The sequence below is a fragment of the Mauremys reevesii genome, unplaced genomic scaffold (genome assembly GCF_016161935.1).
Source record: "Mauremys reevesii isolate NIE-2019 unplaced genomic scaffold, ASM1616193v1 Contig23, whole genome shotgun sequence".
In the NCBI taxonomy this organism is placed as follows: domain Eukaryota; kingdom Metazoa; phylum Chordata; order Testudines; family Geoemydidae; genus Mauremys; species Mauremys reevesii.
The window spans coordinates 565994-585169 of NW_024100833.1; the positions used below are offsets into that span (position 1 = coordinate 565994).

Sequence of the window (19176 nt, forward strand, 5' to 3'; positions counted from 1 at the left end):
TCCCCCATGGGCGGTGGGTGGACCCCCCTTTCCGGGAGGCTGGGCCTGCAGCCCCCCCCTCACACACACACTGCACAGGGCCCCGCTTCTAGTGGCAGGAGCCCTGAGTGCTCCTCGCCACCCCCTCCCCCGTCCGGAGAACCCCCGGGCAGGCCGGAACCCCGAGACAGCCCCCACCCCCCACCGCCAGAGGAACCCCGGCACAGCCCCACTCCCGGGTCAGCCAGACATCCGACTTGAGCCCCAGCCGACTGAGCCCAGCCCCAGCCTGGCCAGCCCCAGTCACGTCAGCTGGCCCCAGTGACCCCAGCCCCCGGCCGGCTGGCCAGCCCCAGCCCAGTCCCAAGTCAACCACAGCCGCCCAACCAACCCGAGCCCCAGTCATGCCATGCCAACCAGCCCCAGCAGCGCCAGCCAGCCCGGGTGACCCCAGCCCCTAGCCCCGGCCAGCTGGCCAACCACAGCCCAGCGTCCCTCGGCAGCGGCTCCAGCCAGGGAAAGCAGAGCTTTCCCTGGACTATTATACCCCCCACCCATGTCATCCCCGCTCCCCGGCCGGGCGTCCCCTCTGCTGGGCCCAGGGCTTAGGGCACAGCCTATATGGGAGCCTCCTAGCAGCATGGAGCCCCCCATGAGGGTCTGGCTGGGAGCCGGGACGTGGAGCCAGGCCCCTCACCTGCTACCACCAGCTGCATGGGGTCACTGGGCAGTGAGGAGACGAAGGGCTCTGACCGGGGCCGGTAGCTGCAGCTGTAGCTCCCTCCGTGCTGCCGGCCCACGCTGAGGATGCGGAATTCGGACACGTTCCCAGCAGTGTCCATGTGTTGCTGCGGGTTCAGGTCTCCAGCCTTGTGCAGGAAGAACCTCACGTCCCGGCGCTGCCCCTGACACCGGATGGTGACGTTTGCCCCTGGGGCCATGACCCCAGTGGGGCTCAGAGAGATGGAGGGTCTGGGTAAGCTGGGATCTGCGCACAGGAGACAGGCTGTGAGAGCCAGACCCAGGCATCCACACAGCCCCAGCCTCCTCGCCCAGCTCCAGCCACGGACAGATCCAGGGCCCCCAGAGAAGAGACTCTCCCACATCCCAGAGTTTTGCCCACCCAGAATCCCTGACCTGTGAGCAGAGCTCCCAGCCCCACAGACACTGAGCCGAAGCTCCCTAATGCTTGAGACCCTCATATGCCGTGTGTGGCCTCTGCCTCATTCACTGCATCCAGCCCCCCGAGCACAGAGCGACTCACGGGCTGGTCTCTGGTGCCCGGCACCACCCAGCACCACAGGTCCCGAGCCACACACAAGAAGGGAGTCAGCCTCCCATTCTACAGAGCAGGAAACTGAGGCACAGACAGATTCACTTTCCTCACTGACCTCCCAGGGGCAGGGACTGTCTCTTCACTCTGTGTTTAGGCAGCGCCTGGCACAATGGGGCCCTGATCATGGCGGGAGCCCTACATGGAACCCCAGCACAAGGGATCCAGCGCTATTGAGGCCAGGGTTTGCAGAGGTCTCCATTAACTGTGGGCGTCTCGGTTTGTGGGTGTTCAGCCTGAGATCCCTGAACATTGAGGCCCCCCACCATGAAGGACACCTTTGGAAACCAAGATGTGCTCCCATCAGACAGAGTCTGTGGCTCCTCCAGGAGATGGTCCAGATCTCCTGGGTCCCAGCCCAGCGCCGTGTCCACCAAACCACTGATTCTCCTGCAGCCCCTGCCTCATTCAGCCCCAGCCGGGGCACTGCCTGGGGCGGGCGCTGGAGAACAGAGGAGTTGGGATCATGGGATTAAATAGCAACTCACGGTTCATACAAACTGGGGACAGCGTTAAAGTAGCCTCCAGGGCTGCTGCTCCCCCCTGGCTGGGGAACCCCCCAGTGACTCCGTTTCCACTCCCCAGGCGGGCGTCTCCTCTGCGGGTTCAGGGCTTAGGGCACAGCCTGGCTCTGAGCGTACTAGCAGCATGGAGCGTCCCACGAGGGTTTGGCTGGGAGTGGGGAAGCCAAGCCAGGCCCCTCACCTGCTACCATGAGCTGCACGGGGTCGCTGGGCTGCGAAGAGACGAAGGGCTCTGATGTGCGCCGGTAGCTGCAGCTGTAGCTCCCTCCGTCCTGACGGCCCACGCTGGGGATGCGGAACTTGGCCCCGTCCCCAGCAGGGTCCATGTGTCGCTGCGGGTTCAGGTCTCCAGCCTTGTGCACGAAGAACCTCACGTCCCGGTGCTGCCCCTGACACCGGATGGTGACGTCTGCCCCTGAGGCCACGACCCCAGTGGGGCTCAGAGAGATGTTGGGTCTGGGTAAGCTGGGATCTGCGCACAGGACACAGGCTGTGAGAGCCAGACCCAGGCACCCACCCAGCCCCAGCCTCCCCAGCCGGCCCCAGCCACGGGCAGATCCAGGGCCCCCGGGGCAGAGATTCTCTCCCAGATCCCAGAGTTTCCCCCACCCAGAATCCCGGCCCTACGAGCTGGGCTCCCAGCCCCACAGACACTGAGCCACCGCTCCCTAATGCTTGGGACCCTCATATGGCCGTGTGTGGCCTCTGCCTCATTCACTGCATCCAGCCCCCCAAGAACAGAGCGACTCACGGGCTGGTCTCTGGTGCCTGGCACCGCCCAGCACCACAGACCCCGAGCCGCACACAAGAAGGGAGTCAGCCTCCCATTCTACAGAGCGGGAAACTGAGGCACAGACAGATTCACTTTCCTCACTGAGCTCCCAGGGGCAGGGACTGTCTTCACTTTGTGTTTATGCAGCGCCTGGCACAACAGGGTCCTGATCATAGCGGGGGCCCTACATGCTCCCCCAGCACAAGGGATCCAGCGCTATTGAGGCCAGGGTTTGCAGAGGTCTCCATTAACTGTGGGCGTCTCGGTTTGTGGGTGTTCAGCCTGAGATCCCTGAACATTGAGGCCCCCCACCATGAAGGACACTTTTGGAAACCAAGATGTGCTCCCATCAGACAGAGTCTGTGGCTCCTCCAGGAGCTGGTCCAGATCTCCTGGGTCCCAGCCCAGCGCCGTGTCCACCAAACCACTGAATCTCCTGCAGCCCCTGCCTCATTCAGCCCCAGCCTGGGCATTGCCTGGGGCGGGGCCTGGAGAACAGAGGGGATGGGATCACAGGATTAAATAGCAACTCATGGTTCATACAAACTGGGGACAGCGTTAAAGTAGCCTCCAGGGCTGCTGCTCCCCCCTGGCTGGGGAACCCCACAGTGACTCCGTCCCTACTCCCCAGCTGGGCGTCCCCTCTGCGGAATCAGGGCTCAGGCCAGAGCCTGGCTCTGAGTGTACCAGTGGCACCGAGTCCCCGTGAGGGTCTGGCTGGGGGTGGAGCTGAGAACGGGGACGCAGAGCCGGGACCCTCACCTCTCACCACCAACTCCACGGGGTCGCTGGGGTCTGACTTCTTGAACGGCTCCAATCTGCTGTGATAGGAGCATTTGTAGTTCCCGCCGTGCTCCCTGCTCAGGTTGTTGATGAGAAACAGAGCCTGTGAGTCCGAATCCACACTTTGGATGTGGCGTCCATCTTTATTCAGCACGAACTGCACGGTCTGGTGCTGCCCCTTACACCAGATGCTCACGGATCCCCCCAAGGAAACCCCCTCGCTGGGGATCCCAGAGATGGTGGGTTTGGGGTAGCTGGGCTCTGCAGTGGGAAGCAGACAGGCAGTGAGACACAGACACGACGACCCAGCCACCCGCCCCTTCCGAGAACAGCTCCCGACTGAGCAAAGGGTTTCCAGGGGAGTGGGGAGGGGCCGGCTGAGCAACCCCTGGGCCCCTAGCTCTCTGGGTGTCCCCCGAGATGGGGAGTATCCCCCTGGGAAAGGCCTCCTGCTCCGCAGCTCTCCCGGGGACAGGGATCCCCCCTCCCTCAATTTGCAGTGGCTGCTTTCCCCCCCAGTGACTCCATTCCCCATGGGCAGTGGGTGGACCCCCCTTTCCATGAGGCTGGCCCTGCAGCCCCCCCCCACCCACCCCCCGCCCACACACACACACACTGCACAAGGCCCCGCTTCTAGTGGCAGGAGCCCCGAGTGCACCTCGCCACCCCCTCCCCCGGCCGGAGAAACCTCGGCTAGCCAACGCCCCACGACAGCCCCGCACCCCCGTCGCCAGAGTGCCCCCGGTCAGCCCCAGTCCCCAGTCAGCCCCAGCCAGCCAACTGACTCCAGTTCCAGCCGTGTGATGCTGATCTGTTCCAGCTACGTTTGCCGGCCCGGGTGACCCCATCCCTGTGCTAGGCCAGAGCAGCCCGAGCCCCCGGCCTTCCTCTGCCCCAAATCTCCAGGGGCTGCTTCTCCCCACTGGCTGGGGAACCCCCAAGTGACTCCATCCCCGCTCCCTGGCCAGGGGTCCCCTCTGCTGGGCCCAGGGATCAGGGCAAAGCCTGGCTCTGAGCGTCGCATCGGTGCACCCCGCTCCCCCCTACCGCCGCCCCACCGTCCCAATTCAGTCCATCCGTCATTCGGCCTCTCTAGGAGTCTGTCCCCTACCAGGGTTGGCACTGCCTGCCCGTGGGGCTCGGGGGCAGGGGGTTCACCCAGATGTAGCTCAGGGCCCGGCTGCATGAGAGATCACCTGCCACCACCACCCCCCACCTGAGGCCAGCCAGGGAGCCTGAGCCATGGGCCCGATGCAGCTCTGCCCCCCATCCCACGGTTGGAAATAGAGTCTGTGACTGGCAGGAAACTCACAAGACCCACCGTTCCCCAGGCCTTGGTGGGGAGGCTGTGAGTGCAGGGGAGGGATCTGTTGGGAGTGGATCTGGGGGCAGGGGAGGATCTGGGGGGGTTTCCCCCATGGCTGCACTAACCATGAATGTTTCGGTTCCCAGAGGGGATCTAGAGTGGGGGGTTTTCTTGGGGTTTTCTGTGGTTTCCAGTGGGTTGCATGGACAGGGGGTGGGAGAGAGTGTCCCTGGGTGTTACTGGTTTAAGGAGGTGAGGCGAGAGGGAGTTTGTTGTTAAAGAGGACCGGAGAGAGACTCGAGACCCCGGCCGATGGCCTGGAGGATGGAGACCCCAGTGACTGGTGACCTGGTGACCCAGAGACCCGGCTCAGGAGTCACAGCTGGTTCTGGCCAGTGGGAGGACAATGGGCTGCAGAGAGAGGACCCCAGTGACCTGACCAGCCGGTTCCAGCCAGAGGGGCCAGAGGAGGGCTGAGAGGAGAGGAGACCCAGGCCTTCCTGTTTACTACCCTGTTTACCTGGAGAGAAGACAATGGACAGAGGAGGCCTGGGGCTGGTGATATCAGAGGCCCAGCTGGGAAGCAGGGAAGCTCTGGGCTGGAGAGGGGGAGGAGGCAGAGCCCACCTGGCTGCAGGGGAGACTGGGCTGTGCTGGGCTGAGGGAGGCCAGGCCTGAGGCCCAGAGAGTTTCCTGTGCTGTGCTCAACTCTCAATAAACCCTCCTGTTTTATGCTGTCTGAGAGTCGCTCTGGGCTAGAAAGCAGGGTGGCATTATCCCCTTCGGGGGTGAGGAGGCCCGGGGGATCCAGAGCGCGTGGGCTGAGACAGGGGCGCTAAGGCTCAGAGAGGTGCAGCTCCGGGAGGTCGAGGGGCCTGACCCCAAGAGAGAGAGGACGCCCGAGAAGGGCTGTCGCACTGAAAGGGGCACCCCCCACGGACCACACGGGGCCAAGAGTGGGCACGATCTGTGAGTCCATGACAGAAATAAATCCACATGCCGCCCCCAACCCCGATCCTCACAGCCGGGGGTGGGGAGTGGGAGAGGACATTGAACGAGGGGACAGTTCCCATTTGCTTCATCAGACCCCACAAGCCTGATTCGGCTCCTAGTTATTCCCTAGCAGGGCCGGGCCGGGTCTGAGCTCACAGAGGGAGTTGGGGTTGAGTTTGGGGGAAGATTCAGGGATCCGTTCCTCTTTTCCCCACCCCATGCATCCCCTCCCCCATCCTTGATGTTATCGTCCTCCCCACAAACTGATACTCACGTGCCCACACCCCGCTGTGCCCGGCCAGCCAGCAGCCTGGAGAGGAGACGGCTTGTTAATAACCAGATCCCAGGGCAACTGGATCCTACAGCCTAGTCTCAGACCCCCACCCCCAAACCACGGGCACATGCCCTGGTGTCAGTTTCCCTGCATGGACACATGCCCTGGACTCAGATTCTGCCACCCCCCACCCCGCATGGACACACGCTCTGGTCTCATATCCCACCCCCCATGGGCACACGCCCTGGTCTCAGATCCCACTCCCCACCATGGGCACACGCCCTGGTCTCAGATCCCACCCCCCACCATGGGCACACGCCCTGGTCTCAGATCCCACCCCCCATGGGCACATGCCCTGGCTTTATTCAATACTCACCGAGGAGGAGGACGGTGAGAGCAGATGCCATGATGGGGGCAGCGAGGGGCCCCTCAGCGCTGCCACTAATACCCCAAAGCTCAACTCAACCAAGCCCCAAATGAGGAACTCAGCTGGTGGCTCCAGCTACAGGAAGTCGATGATGTCTCATCTCTTCCTGTGTCCATCACACATTGTCTCTAATCTGCAGGCGAAATCTAGAGCAGCCAAAGCAAGCAGAGGTCCTTGCAAAACCCAGGAAACCCTGGGCCCCTCAGCCTGGCCACGCATCAGGCAGCTCCCAGCTTCTCTATGTCTCTGTGGGGACTCAGGAAAGGTCACTGCGATGCAGCAGTGAGTGGGGAGTATTGACCTGGGAATGTTGCAGGGGAGTTTTTACTGGGACTGTGTGTGCGATGGGAGACTTTCCTTGAGGGAAGATACCTGAGCGCATAATATGAGAGCCCAGGATGGGGGGCTGGCGCCAGGTGACACCTTCTGCCCGGGAAACTGGACAAAGGCTGGAGGAGGAACCAGGAGGAAGGGGTGTGAGACAGATGGACGGGGTTTCAGTTTGGAGCTGGCTGGGGAAATGGAGGGAACCCCAGGATTAATCCCGGCAATTACAGACCAGTAAGTCTTACGTCAGTACCGGGCAAATTAGTTGAAACAATAGTAAAGAATAAAATTGTCAGACACATAGAAGAACATAAATTGTTGGGCAAAAGTCAACATGGTTTCTGTAAAGGGAAATTGTGTTTTACTAATCTATTGGAGTTCTTTGAAGGGATCAACAAACATGTGGACAAGGGGGATCCAGTGGACATAGTGTACTTAGATTTCCAAAAAGCCTTTGACAAGGTCCCTCACCAAAAGCTCTTACATAAATTAAGTTGTCATGGGATAAGAGTGAAGGTCCTTTCATGGATTGAGAATTGGTTAAAAGAGGGGACAAAGGGAAGGAATAAATGGTAAATTCTCAGAATGGAGAGGGGCAACTAGTGGTGTTCCCCAAGGGTCAGTCCTAGGACCAATCCTATTCAACTTATTGATAAATGATCTGGAGAAAGGGGTAAACAGGGAGGTGGCAAAGTTTGCAGATGATACTAAACTGCTTAAGATAGTTAAGACCAAAGCAGCGTGTGAAGAACTTCAAAAAGATCTCACAAAACTAAGTGATTGGGCAACAAAATGGCAAATGAAATTTAATGTGGATAAATGTAAGGTAATGCACATTGGAAAAAATAACCCCAACTATACATACAATATGATGGGGGCTAATTTAGCTACAACGAGTCAGGAAAAAGATCTTGGAGTCATCGTGGATAATTCTCTGAAGACATCCATGCAGTGTGCAGAGGTGGTCAAAAAAGCAAACAGGATGTTAGGAATCATTAAAAAGGGGATAGAGAATAAGACAGAGAATATCTTATTGCCCTTATATAAATCCATGGTACGCCCACATCTTGAATACTGCGTACAGATGTGGCCCCCTCATCTCAAAAAAAGATATTCTAGCACTAGAAAAGGTTCAGAGAGGGCAACTAAAATGATTAGGGGTTAGGAACAGGTCCTATATGAGGAGAGATTAAAGAGACTAGGACTTTTCAGCTTCGAAAAGAGAAGAATAAGGGGGAATATGATAGAGGTCTATAAAATCATGAGTGATGTAGAGAAAGTGAATAAGGAAAAGTGATTTACTTGTTCCCATAGCACAAGAACTAGGGGCCACCAAATGAAATTAATGGGCAGCAGGTTTAAAACAAAAAAAAGGAAGTTCTTCTTCACACCCGCAGAGATCCTGCTCCGAGCTGGAGGAGACACTGTCAGTGATTATGTGGCCAGGCCCCTAGAGAGGGACGTGCCACAGGCTTGTTTATATAGACATCCCATCTCCCCTCAAATCCCCATCCTCTCTGCCCCTGTCCTGTCCCCCCTCAACCCCCGCTCCCTGCACGAACCTCCGCCCATCTCCCCCGCATCCCTGTCCCCCCCAACCCCACACAGCGCTTTCCCCGCTCCCCTCCCACACCAACCCCCGTTCGGTCTCCCCACGTTCCCGGATCTCCGCCCCTCTCCCCTCTAATCCCCACCCCACCCTCGGCCTGTCCCCCCAAACTCCAGTCTCGGCTGCTCTTTGCAGAGGTTCTCACAGGCCCAGAGCCCTCAGGGGGTTGGAAACTCTCTCCCTCGCCAGCGTTACACAGGCCGGGGGCCGGGGCTCGTTTCAAACCGAGCCCCTGGTTCTACTCGGCTCCTGGGCAAACCCCCAGCAGCAGCCACTCACAGGCAAAGCTTTCGGGTTACACCCCCAGACAAGGAATCACACCCGGCCTGTCTATTGAAACGGGGGCTGAGCGACCGCAGCCAACAACCGGAGTCAGCCCGGCTCCAAGTCTCGCTCCTTCCGGAGTCACCGGAGCAGAGCTGCTTGTGTCCAGACCAGCCAGGCTGTGGGAGGAGGAACCGGTTCATTTCACTCTCCGGACGGACGGGCAGGGCGGCCACTGACCCCGCTCCTAGTGTAAGTGGGGGAAGGGTCCTGCTATTGTGGGAAACTTTCCTGGTTTATACCCACCCCGCTGGGATTGGCTAGTGAAAGGATCTGAGTCCTCGCTCCCACTTCCTTTATCCAGAGGCCTGACCTCGAGGTCTCCCCTTCCTCCCTCCCGTGCGGCAGAGTCCTCGTAACCCCGGCCAGGCTGGGCCCTGGATCCCTGGGGGCTCGACCTCCAGTCTTGACATGGTCACTTAGGACAGGGGTGAGGGTGTCCCCACTCCGGGGCTCTCTCTTTGCGCCGGCTGCTTCCCTGACCCACTGATCAGTATATAGAGTTCAGAGCACATACAATTTATTAAACAGCAACTCATAAACAAATAAGGAAAAGATGGGGAAGGTGAAAGTAAACAAGTCACCCACCCTGTGGGCACAGGGACACCACAAACAGCCGCCTCTGCAAGGGAAAGGAAGTTCACAGCCTCTTCCTCAAACGTTCCACGTCTCTCCCAGGCCCTGGTCACGCCGCGGTGATACCACAGGGTGACAATCTGTACCACAAAGTAGCCCTGAGAAGCTCCAGTATTCACCACTACGATAGAATTATGATTGGTTGGGTACAAAGTTGCCTTGGGAGGCATCATTTTATAAGCCTTGATCTCTTGAACATTCATGTCCCGATGCATTGTATGTGCTGTCGTTGTGTGGGAAAGTTCTGAAGCATTGCTATGTGTGCTACTGAAATACCTTGTGAGGTTGAGAGATGCCCACAGCCAACCTTTCAACTGCAACAAAGGACCAGCCAGACACTGTTAATGGCTCATCAACACCCATCAAGGAAAGAATCCACTATCCCAGGGACTGTGCACAATGGAGATTGCTGGACCAATGGGGACTGCCTGGTCCCTGTCACAGCAAAGATCTTTCCAGCAAGCTGGAAGAAAATACAAATGAGGGGAAGGGACATAATCCCTGGGCTTCTCTTCCCCAAAACTCAACACCTGGAGGACAAAGACTTGAACTGGGGAAGGGTCGTCCCAGGCTGGGATGGAGTCCAGTCTGTGTATTGAGGATCTGTAACTTGCTTGTACCATCTGCCTGATTCAAATCCTGTTTCATTTGTAGAAATTAGACTGTGAATATATTTTTATTTCTTAAGTCGCCAACTCTGATCTCTGCACCTGCTCCTTATAACCACTTAAAATCTCTCCTTCTGTACTTAATAAATCTGTTTTATATTAGACCTAAAACACTGTGTTTTGGTTGAAGTACTGGGAAATCTCAGCTCAGTTTACAAAGGCTAGTGTGTGTCCCTGCCACACTGAGGGAGGGGGGACTTAATGAACTGACACCGGACTGGCTTCTGAGAGCTGCAGGATGGTATCGGTCTCGGGTGCAAGGCTGGGGAGCTGGGGGTAATTGGCTGGAGCTCCCTATTGCTGGTACCTGAGTGGCTGGGAGATCATTCGTGTAACACAGCTGGGTGGGTCTCTGACTGTGGCTGGCTGTGTGAGTGCAGAGCCTCAGAGGTTCATAGCTTGACATCAGCATCACAGTGTCAGAGGCAGCCCAGGATAGTGGCTTTGGAGGGCTCAGCGGTCCCACAATCCAGGTTTCACCCTGGGGACCCCGTCACACACAGCTCAGACACTTGCTCTGGCGGGGGCCACACGCCCTCAGGCGCTAGGTGGCAGGACCCTTCTTCCCAGCGTCGTCCCCCTCATCTGTGTTATGATCCCCCTCCGAGTCCGGCCTGCAGGGCCTCTTGGCTGGGGGTTCTCTCTGTGCTGGCCCAAAGTCCCTCCCACCAATTTGGGGCTATTAACTCCTGCTTCCAGCTTCTGTTTTCACCCAGTGCGATGTCAACAGTCCTGGGGCTGTAGCCAGGAGGCTTTTTGGGTCAGACCAACCCAGCATCTGTGGCTGGTTCTCTCGCCCGGGTTACAACGTTCAGCGTCGTCCCCAATTTCCCCTGGTTCTCGGGGCCTTGGCACAGCTGGGGAAGTTGACCGTGAGCTTGCAGCCGAGCCGCTTTGCAGGCTCAACAACCACAACAGTGCGAACGACCCCCAGCTTCCTTGTAGGGCCCGGAGCTCTCCCCTAGGGTGACTGTGTCCCAATGGCTGCAGCCACTTGAGGCCCGAGTGTGAGGGGAATGAGGAACTGCGCCGGGGGCTGCAGCCGCAGGAAGCCCGTGATGCGCTCGGCCCCTTTCTTCCCCATCAGATGGTTTCTCTGTAATCTCCAGCCCAAATCTACCGTGGTCAGAGCAAAGCCAGCTCCCTGCAACGCCCAGCAACCCACACCCCTTCCTGCAGCTGCCTGGTCCCTCTCCGGCCTCAGGATGTTGTGAAAGGGACACTGGGGGAGGGGGAGCCGACCTGCCCCCCAGAAAGTGGAGGGGACAAGATCACGGGGACAGAGCTCAAGAGGAACTGCCCCCCCGGCAGATTCCCCAGCAGATTTGCCTTTCACTCCCCTGATATTCACCCATTGGACCCCTCAGCCCCCCATTTTGCCCCCTTTGCTGCATCCCCTCCCCCACGCATGTGCCCCCCAACCCAACCCCCGTCCTGTTAGGTGTAAGAAGTATCAACGGTTTAATATGTTCAATTTGTTGCTTAATAAGGTGTTTATGAAGTAAATCACTGGCTTTAAAATAAGATCCTGTATGGAGCAGATGAACTATTGACCTGTCATAAACAGATAGTTAAGGGTTAACAAGCTCAGTAACCTGATGAACACCTGACCAGAGGACCAATCAAGGGACAAGATAATTTCAAATCTCTGTGGAGGGAAGTCTTTGTCTGTGTCCTTTGTTTGGGTTGCCGTTCTCTCTTTGGATTTAAGAGAGGCCAGACATATTTTCCAGGCTCTCCAAGTTTCCTGAAGTATTTTCTTCTATTCAGTATAGTGAGTATTAGAAAGGCGGTTTAGTCTTATAATTAATTTCTACATTTGCAATTGTGTGTCTGCTGAAGAAATATCTTTATTTCTGTTTGCTGTTACTTTGATTATTCTGAGAAAGGACGGGGGGGGGAAGCCTCTCCAAGTTTATAGCTAGACCCTGTATATTTTCCATCTTGGTGTTACAGTGATAGTGTACTTTCTTTCTTTCTTTTAATAAAATCTTTTCTTTTTAGAACTTGATTGATTTCTTCCCTTGTTTGGATTTTCAGGGGAAGGGGAGGGGGAAAAGTGAATCCCTCTTTGTTTGATTCAATGAGTTTGAATCAAGGTATCTCTCCTAAGGACTAGGAGAGGGGCAGGGGAAGGAGGTGGAGGAAATAGGTTCTTTCCCTTTGTGTTGAGATTCAAGGAGTTTGGATCTGTGTTCCCCAGGGAAAGTTTGGGGGAACAGGGAGTGTGCCAGACACTAAACAAACTGGCTGGTGGCAGCGAACCAGATCTAAACTAGGATTTTAGTTTAGAGGAGTCCATGAAGGTCCCCATCTTGTGAACACTAAAGTTCAGAGTGGGGAATAAACCTGTGACATGACCCCTGGACTCCATCTCTGAGAGGGGACTTGTTTACCATCAGGGGACAGGCTTAAACAGGTCAAAACCGGTTTTTCCCGCCAAAACCAGCCCTCAGCGTTCCATCTCCTCAGCACTTTTCCCGCCAAAAAAGCTTTATAAGGACGTGTTCAGCCCCGGCGGGGGGCCGGCCCCCCCCCCCCCCCCAGCGACAGCCCGTCCACGGTCGGGTCTTCACAGAGGGTTTATGGGCCTGAGCTTTAAGCTCCCAAAGCCCGTCACTGTTTCATTGTATTAATTAAGTTTGCATTTCCCCCTCTTCCTCCCAGTTTTTCTGTACCTGTACCCTGACTACACTGACCTTTGTTTGTGCCACACCACCTTGTCTCCTCTTTATTTGATTTACACCACACAAAGAGGGAGGCTAAATCCACTGGTGATAGAGATAGGAGGGAGTCGAGTTTGTATCTTCTGAGAAAAGGGGCTTTCCTTTCCTATTTCTCCCCTACCATTTCTAAGTTTTCCTTTTGAAGCGTTGCCTTATTCCCCTTGAGGGAACAGTCCCATGTCCCCTCATGTCCCTGGCTGTCCCCGTCCCCCCATTCTGTAGTTCCTTCGTGTCCCCCCATAAGGTCCCTCTCCCCGCAATTCTGCCCTGTCCCTTCACCCTCCATCATGCCCCTCATGCCCCACATCCTATCCCCTGTTCTGACCCACCATCCCCCGTCCCCTCATGCCCCTGACCGCCCCCTTGTAGGGAAGGGACCCCTGGCTGCCCTCAGTTAACATGGCCGCCCCTGCAGCCCGGCCCCTTGCTGACCCCTGGCTAAGATGGCCAGACTGTTGGGGTGGGGCAATTGCTGCATGGGAACGAGCCCCCCCTCTGGCTTCTCTGACCCTAGCCTGACCTCCAGCCTGTGCCCCCCAACTCCCATCTCTTGAGCCTGCCCCATAGTCATGCAGGCGTCATTGCCTCCCCCCACATTCCTCCCCCTGGCTGGTGCTGCCTCATCTCAACAATCCTGCCCCCCCTGGTTTGCTGTGGGGGGGGGATCTACGTGGGAAAGACCCCCCAGCCTGCTCCCCCCTCATGCTCACTCCCCATCAGCCCAGCTTCCCCAAAGCCCCCATCTCCCACCTGGCCTGTCCCCATCAGGGAGAGAGGCTGAGGGGATGTGGGGGCAGTCGGAGGTAGGGAAGAAGAATGTGGGGGGAGAGGAAGGGGGCTGATACTGAGGGGGCAGGTGCAGAGGGGAGGCTGGGGCAGGACAGTGACCGGGGATGGGAGGATTTGGGGTACCCCCCCCATGTGTGTGTAGATAAATCTCTGCATTAAGCATCTTCGCATAACTTTTACACTACTTTGTATTGTGCCTCTTCATATAACCTTGTATGGGGTTTATCCCTGTGTGACCCCTGTTTTCATACGACTTTGTATCAAGTCCTTTGATATGGGAACTTTCTATCAAATCCTTATATAGAGACTTTGTATTGAGCCGCAGTATAATGTTATAGCCCCTAAGGATAGCTCAGGTAGAAGAAAAATGTCTTTTCGCTAGTAGAATAAGATCTCCCTGCCTTTTAATCAATTGCACCATCTGCCCCTCCCCCTCAGACACCCCAACAATCCTACCCTGCCAGCTCTGACCTTGGGGGAGCCTGTCTGCCCTCAAACGCCTGTCACCCATCCCGGCCCCCTCAACCTCCCTTCTGACAACCCCAACTTACTTCCCCCAAACGCCCACCATGGGGGGGCCCAGAAGCGCCGGTGGCTAAATTGCTCTTGGCCCTGTTGTGTTCCTGGACACGCAATAAAGGGCCCAAGGTGTGAACACGCCCCAGCCCCTGCCCCACACTGAACAGGGTTAAACACAGGGCAGGGTCTAGAGCCCGTAGCCTGCTCAGCCCCACGGCAACCCCCCCCCTTGACCCCTGGGACCGGCTGTTACAGACCCAGCAGAGCAGGAACCAGGGGAGCCGTGGCAGGCGCCGTGTGAAACGAGGGGTTTGTTCCAGCCCCGGCCCTGTTTGCTGGAGTGAGACTCTAGACGGAAAATCCCCCAGGTTTGGGTGTCTCCCCCCTGGCCCCGGAGATGCTAGCATCTGTGCTGGGGGGGCAGAGGAGCCAGCGGAGCTGGGCTGGAGGCAGCGTCACCACGGCTGCTGTTAAAGTCCGACCCCGTTTCCTCCCAGGTTGGGGGTTCAGCCGGAGGAGGGGCGATGGCGTCGGGGTCCCGCTCTCCAGCCGCTTTGCTCAGGACGCCTCCACAGAGAAGAGTCCAGACAGCCCGGGGGGCTCAGGAGATGAGGGGGTGGCAGCCACAACAGTGAAGCGAGTCTCTTTCTTTAAGGCCCCCAAAGGGCGGTGGGCGGCACGACCCATCACCGCAATATTTTATCCACCAATGAGGCCTCATTTCCAACACTCCAATTTTGGATCACAGGTTTCTGCTCCCCGCCTTCTCCCGTGTCCCAAGCGGGCCTCAGCCCGGCCCATGGGGTCTGTCCGGCGGCCGCTCGGGTTGGACTAATCCCGTCTTTCTGTCTCCCCAACTTTCCCCTCAAGGTCCATTCATCCAGGTTCTCATGACGCTGCCTGAACTTCTCACTCACCTTCATTGGCTGAACCCACCACGAGGGGACATTTGGAGGCTCCGGTATCACAGCCGCCCCCTGGGGTGGGGAGATTTGGGGGGCAGGGGAGCAGGAAGCTCTGGGGCTTTGTAAATCAGAAATACAGGGCGGGGGAGGTCTAGGGAAAAGGGGGGCAGAAAAGGGGCTGGGGGACCTCTCTGCAGAGAGAGGAGGGGGACAGACACCGGGGGGCAGTAAGGGCCGTTATTCCAGCCCCAGGGTCAGACGCAGCCTCCCCGCTCCCCACTGACAGCCCCAGGCAGACACCAGCCCAGCTGGGGCAGCAAATGGGACCCCGAAACCCACCAGGGGCTGCTCTGTGGGGAGCCTCATGCGCCCAGTGCTGGGGCAGCTCATCTAGCTGGTGCCACAGTGACTGGTGCCCGTGGGGCCAGATGTCGGAGTTCAATCCTGGGGTGCAGCAGTTGGGTCGGGAACACTCTGGGGGGTGGGATTCTCTGAGGCAGGGGTGTTTGGGGGCAGGGAATTTGTGCTGGCATCTCAGCCCCCCCATGGGGAAGCAGCTTTTCTCTGTACAGCCGGATCCAGGCTCCTGGGGGTGCAGAGAGACAGCATGTTAGAGGGGCCGGTGTCGCCCTGGGCCCAGCTCCTGGAGAGAGCAAGGAGCATGGGGGGGCTCATCTCACCGAGGTGCTCCCCTCAGGTGGCTGTAATAGGCCTCAGACAGGATCAGCCCCAGGACAAACAGGACCATGGTGCTCAGCACCAGGCGAGCAATGATGGCATAGGTGAAATCCGGGTGCCCTGGGGGGGCTGCTGTGGGGGGAAGAGGAGAGTCACTTGGGGGCTCGGACGGGGAAATCAGCAGCTGGCGCTGCCCCAGAAGCAGAGCTCCCACCCCCACACCTCCATCTGGCAGGTCTGGCCCAGCTTCCCCCAGGGCTCTCCCAGGTGCTGCAGCTCTGGGGCCTCCCCGGGGCATAGGAATTTGGGGGAGATGGTTGGGAGATGTCCAGGTAATCTCCACACCAGAATTTAACATTGAGAGGGAAGAAAACAAAGTAAGAGAGGATACAGCCGTGGGCAGGAGAATGGACACAAGGAGGACGGGTAGTGTAGATACCAGTCTAATAGGTGATACTGGTGGTAGAATGTCTGGGCCTAACCGGATAATGTCAGTGAAGCCAAACAGCAAGAATTAAGATGTTTGTACACCAATGCGAGGAGCCTAGGTAACAAAATGGAGGAACTAGAGTTATTGGTGCAGGAAGTGAACCCGGATATTATAGCGATAACAGAAACATGGTGGAATAGTAGTCATGACTGGAGTACAGGTATTGAAGGGTCTGTGCTGTTTAGGAAAGACAGAAATAAAGGCAAAGGTGGTGGAGTAGCGTTGTATATCAATGATGAGGTTAACTGTAAAGAAATAAGAAGTGATGGAATGGATAAGACAGAGTCTGTCTGGGCAAAAATCACACTGGGAAAGAAAGCTACTAGAGCCTCCCCTGAGATAGTGCTTGGGGTGTGCTACAGACCGCCGGGATCCAATTTGGATATGGATAGAGACCTCTTTAATGTTTTTAATGAAGTAAACACTAATGGGAATTGTGTGATCATGGGAGACTTTAACTTCCCAGATATAGACTGGAGGACAAGTGCTAGTAACAATAATAGGGCTCAGATTTTCCTGGTTGCGATAGCTGATGGATTCCTTCACCAAGTAGTTGAAGAACCAACAAGAGGGGATGCCATTTTAGATTTGGTTTTGGTGAGTAGTGAGGGCCTCATAGAAGAAATGGTTGTAGGGGACAACTTTGGTTCGAGTGATCATGAGCTAATTCAGTTCAAACTAGATGGAAGGATAAACAAAAATAGATCTGGGACTAGGGTTTTTTATTTCAAAAGGGCTAACTTTAAAGAATTAAGGAAATTAGTTAGGGAAGTGGATTGGACTGAAGAACTTGTGGATCTAAAGGCGGGGGAGGCCTGGAATTACTTCAAGCCTGCATCCCAAGAAAGGGGAAAAAATCATAGGCAAGAGTTGTAGACCAAGCTGGATGAGCAAGCATCTCAGAGAGGGGATTAAGAAAAAGCAGAAAGCCTAGAAGGAGTGGAAGATGGGCGGGATTAGCAAGGAAAGCTACCTTATTGAGGTCAGAACTTGTGAGGATAAAGTGAGAGAGGCCAAAAGCCATGTAGAGTTGGACCTTGCAAAGGGAATTAAAACCAATAGTAAAAGGTTCTATAACCAGATAAATAAGAAGAAAACAAAGAAAGAAGAAGTGGGACCGCTAAACACTGAGGATGGAATGGAGGTTAAGGATAATAGGCATGGCCCAATATCTAAACAAAATACTTTGCCTCAGTCTTTAATGAGGCTAATGAGGAGCTTAGGGATAATGGTAGGATGACAAATGGGAATGAGGATATGAAGGTAGATATTACCACATCCAAGGTAGAAGCCAAACTCGAACAGCTTAATGGGACTAAATCGGGGGCCCAGATAATCTTCATCCAAGAATATTAAAGGAACTGGCACATGAAATTGCAAGCCCATTAGCAAGAATTTTTAATGAATCAGTAAACTCAGGGGTTGTACCGTACGACTGGAGAATTGCTAACATAGTTCCTATTTTTAAGAAAGGGGAAAAAAGTGATCCGAGTAACTATAGGCTTGTTAGTTTGACATCTGTAGTATGTAAGGTCTTGGAAAATATTTTGAAGGAGAAAGTAGTTAAGGACATTGAGGTCAATGGTAATTGGGACAAAATACAACATGGTTTTAGAAAAGGTAGATTGTGCCAAACCAACCTGATCTCCTTCTTTGAGAAGGTAACGGATATTTTAGACAAAGGAAACACAGTGGATCTAATTTACCTAGTTTTCAGGAAGGCATTTGACACGGTTCCACATGGGGAATTATTAGCTAAATTGGAAAAGATGGGGCTCAATATGAAAATCGAAAGGTGGATAAGGAACTGGTTAAAGGGGAGACTACAGTGGGTCATACTGAAAGGTGAACTGTCAGGCTGGAAGGAGGTTACTAGTGGAGTTCCTCGGGGATCAGTTTTGGGACCAATCTTATTTAATCTTTTTATTATTGACCTTGGCACAAAAAGTGGGAATGTGCTAATAAAGTTTGCGGATGACACAAAGCTGGGAGGTGTTGCTAACACAGAGAAGGACCGGGATATCCTACAGGATAATCTGGATGACCTTGTAAACTGGAGTAATAGTAATAGGATGAAATGTAATAGTGAAAAGTGCAAGGTCATACATTTAGGGATTAATAATAAGAATTTGAGTTATAAATTGGGGACACATCAGTTGGAAGTAGCAGAGGAGGAGAAGGACCTCGGAGTATTGGTTGATCACAGGATGACAATGAGCCACCAATGTGATATGGCCATGAAAAATCTAATGCGGTTTTGGGATGCATCAGGCGAGATATTTCCAGTAGAGATAAGGAGGTGTTGGTACCATTGAACAAGGCACTGATGAGACCTCATCTGGAATACTGTGTGCAGTTCTGGTCTCCCATGTTTAAGAAGGATGAATTCAAACTGGAACAGGTACAGAGAAGGGCTTCTAGGATGATCCGAGGAATGGAAAACCTGTCTTATGAAAGGAGACTCAAAGAGCTTGGCTTCTTTAACCAAAAGAAGGTTGAGTGGGGATATGATTGCTCTTTACAAATATATTAGAGGGATAAATATTAGGGAGGGAGAGGAATTATTTAAGCTCAGTATCAATGTGGACACAAGAACAAATGGGTATAAACTGGCCATCAGGAAGTTTAGAGCTGAAATTAGACAAAGGTTTCTAACCATCAGAGGAGTGAAGTTCTGGAACAGCCTTCTAAGGGGAGCAGTGGGGGCAAAAGACATATCTGGCTTCAAGACTAAGCTTGATAAGTTTATGGAGGGGATGATATGATGGGATAGCCTAATCTTGGCAATTAATTTGGCAACTGATCTTTGATTATCAGCAGGTAAGTATGCCCAGAGGTCTGTGATGGGATGTTAGATGTGGTGGGATCTGAGTTTTCGAGCTTTCAAACCTTCCTTTGAAGCTCACAGTCTCCAATTGCCAGCAACATCGCACGGTCCTTCAAACAACCAACCAACCAAACAGACTGACAAACACAAGCTCAGCACACAGCAAGTAACCCCCAAACACAAACAAACACACACTACAGACAGTCAGTCACTTACCCCAAGGGTGCTGTATTTGCTCCTCCTTAACCTGGAGAACTTCCTTGCGAAACTCCCTGTTAGCAGCCCCT

General features: G+C 55.1%; 1 protein-coding gene across 1 annotated transcript in view; it reads right to left on the reverse strand.

Moving 5' to 3' along the window:
• Positions 1-19176, reverse strand: part of LOC120393558 (immunoglobulin superfamily member 1-like) — a 52144-nt gene that overhangs the window by 19725 nt on the left and 13243 nt on the right. Inside the window, exons 3-4 of the mRNA XM_039518185.1 lie at positions 3371-3652; positions 2018-2308 (exon numbers count right to left, since the gene is read on the reverse strand). Of these exons, the coding sequence (XP_039374119.1) occupies positions 2018-2308; positions 3371-3652 (573 nt within the window). The remainder of the gene's footprint in view (positions 1-2017; positions 2309-3370; positions 3653-19176) is intronic.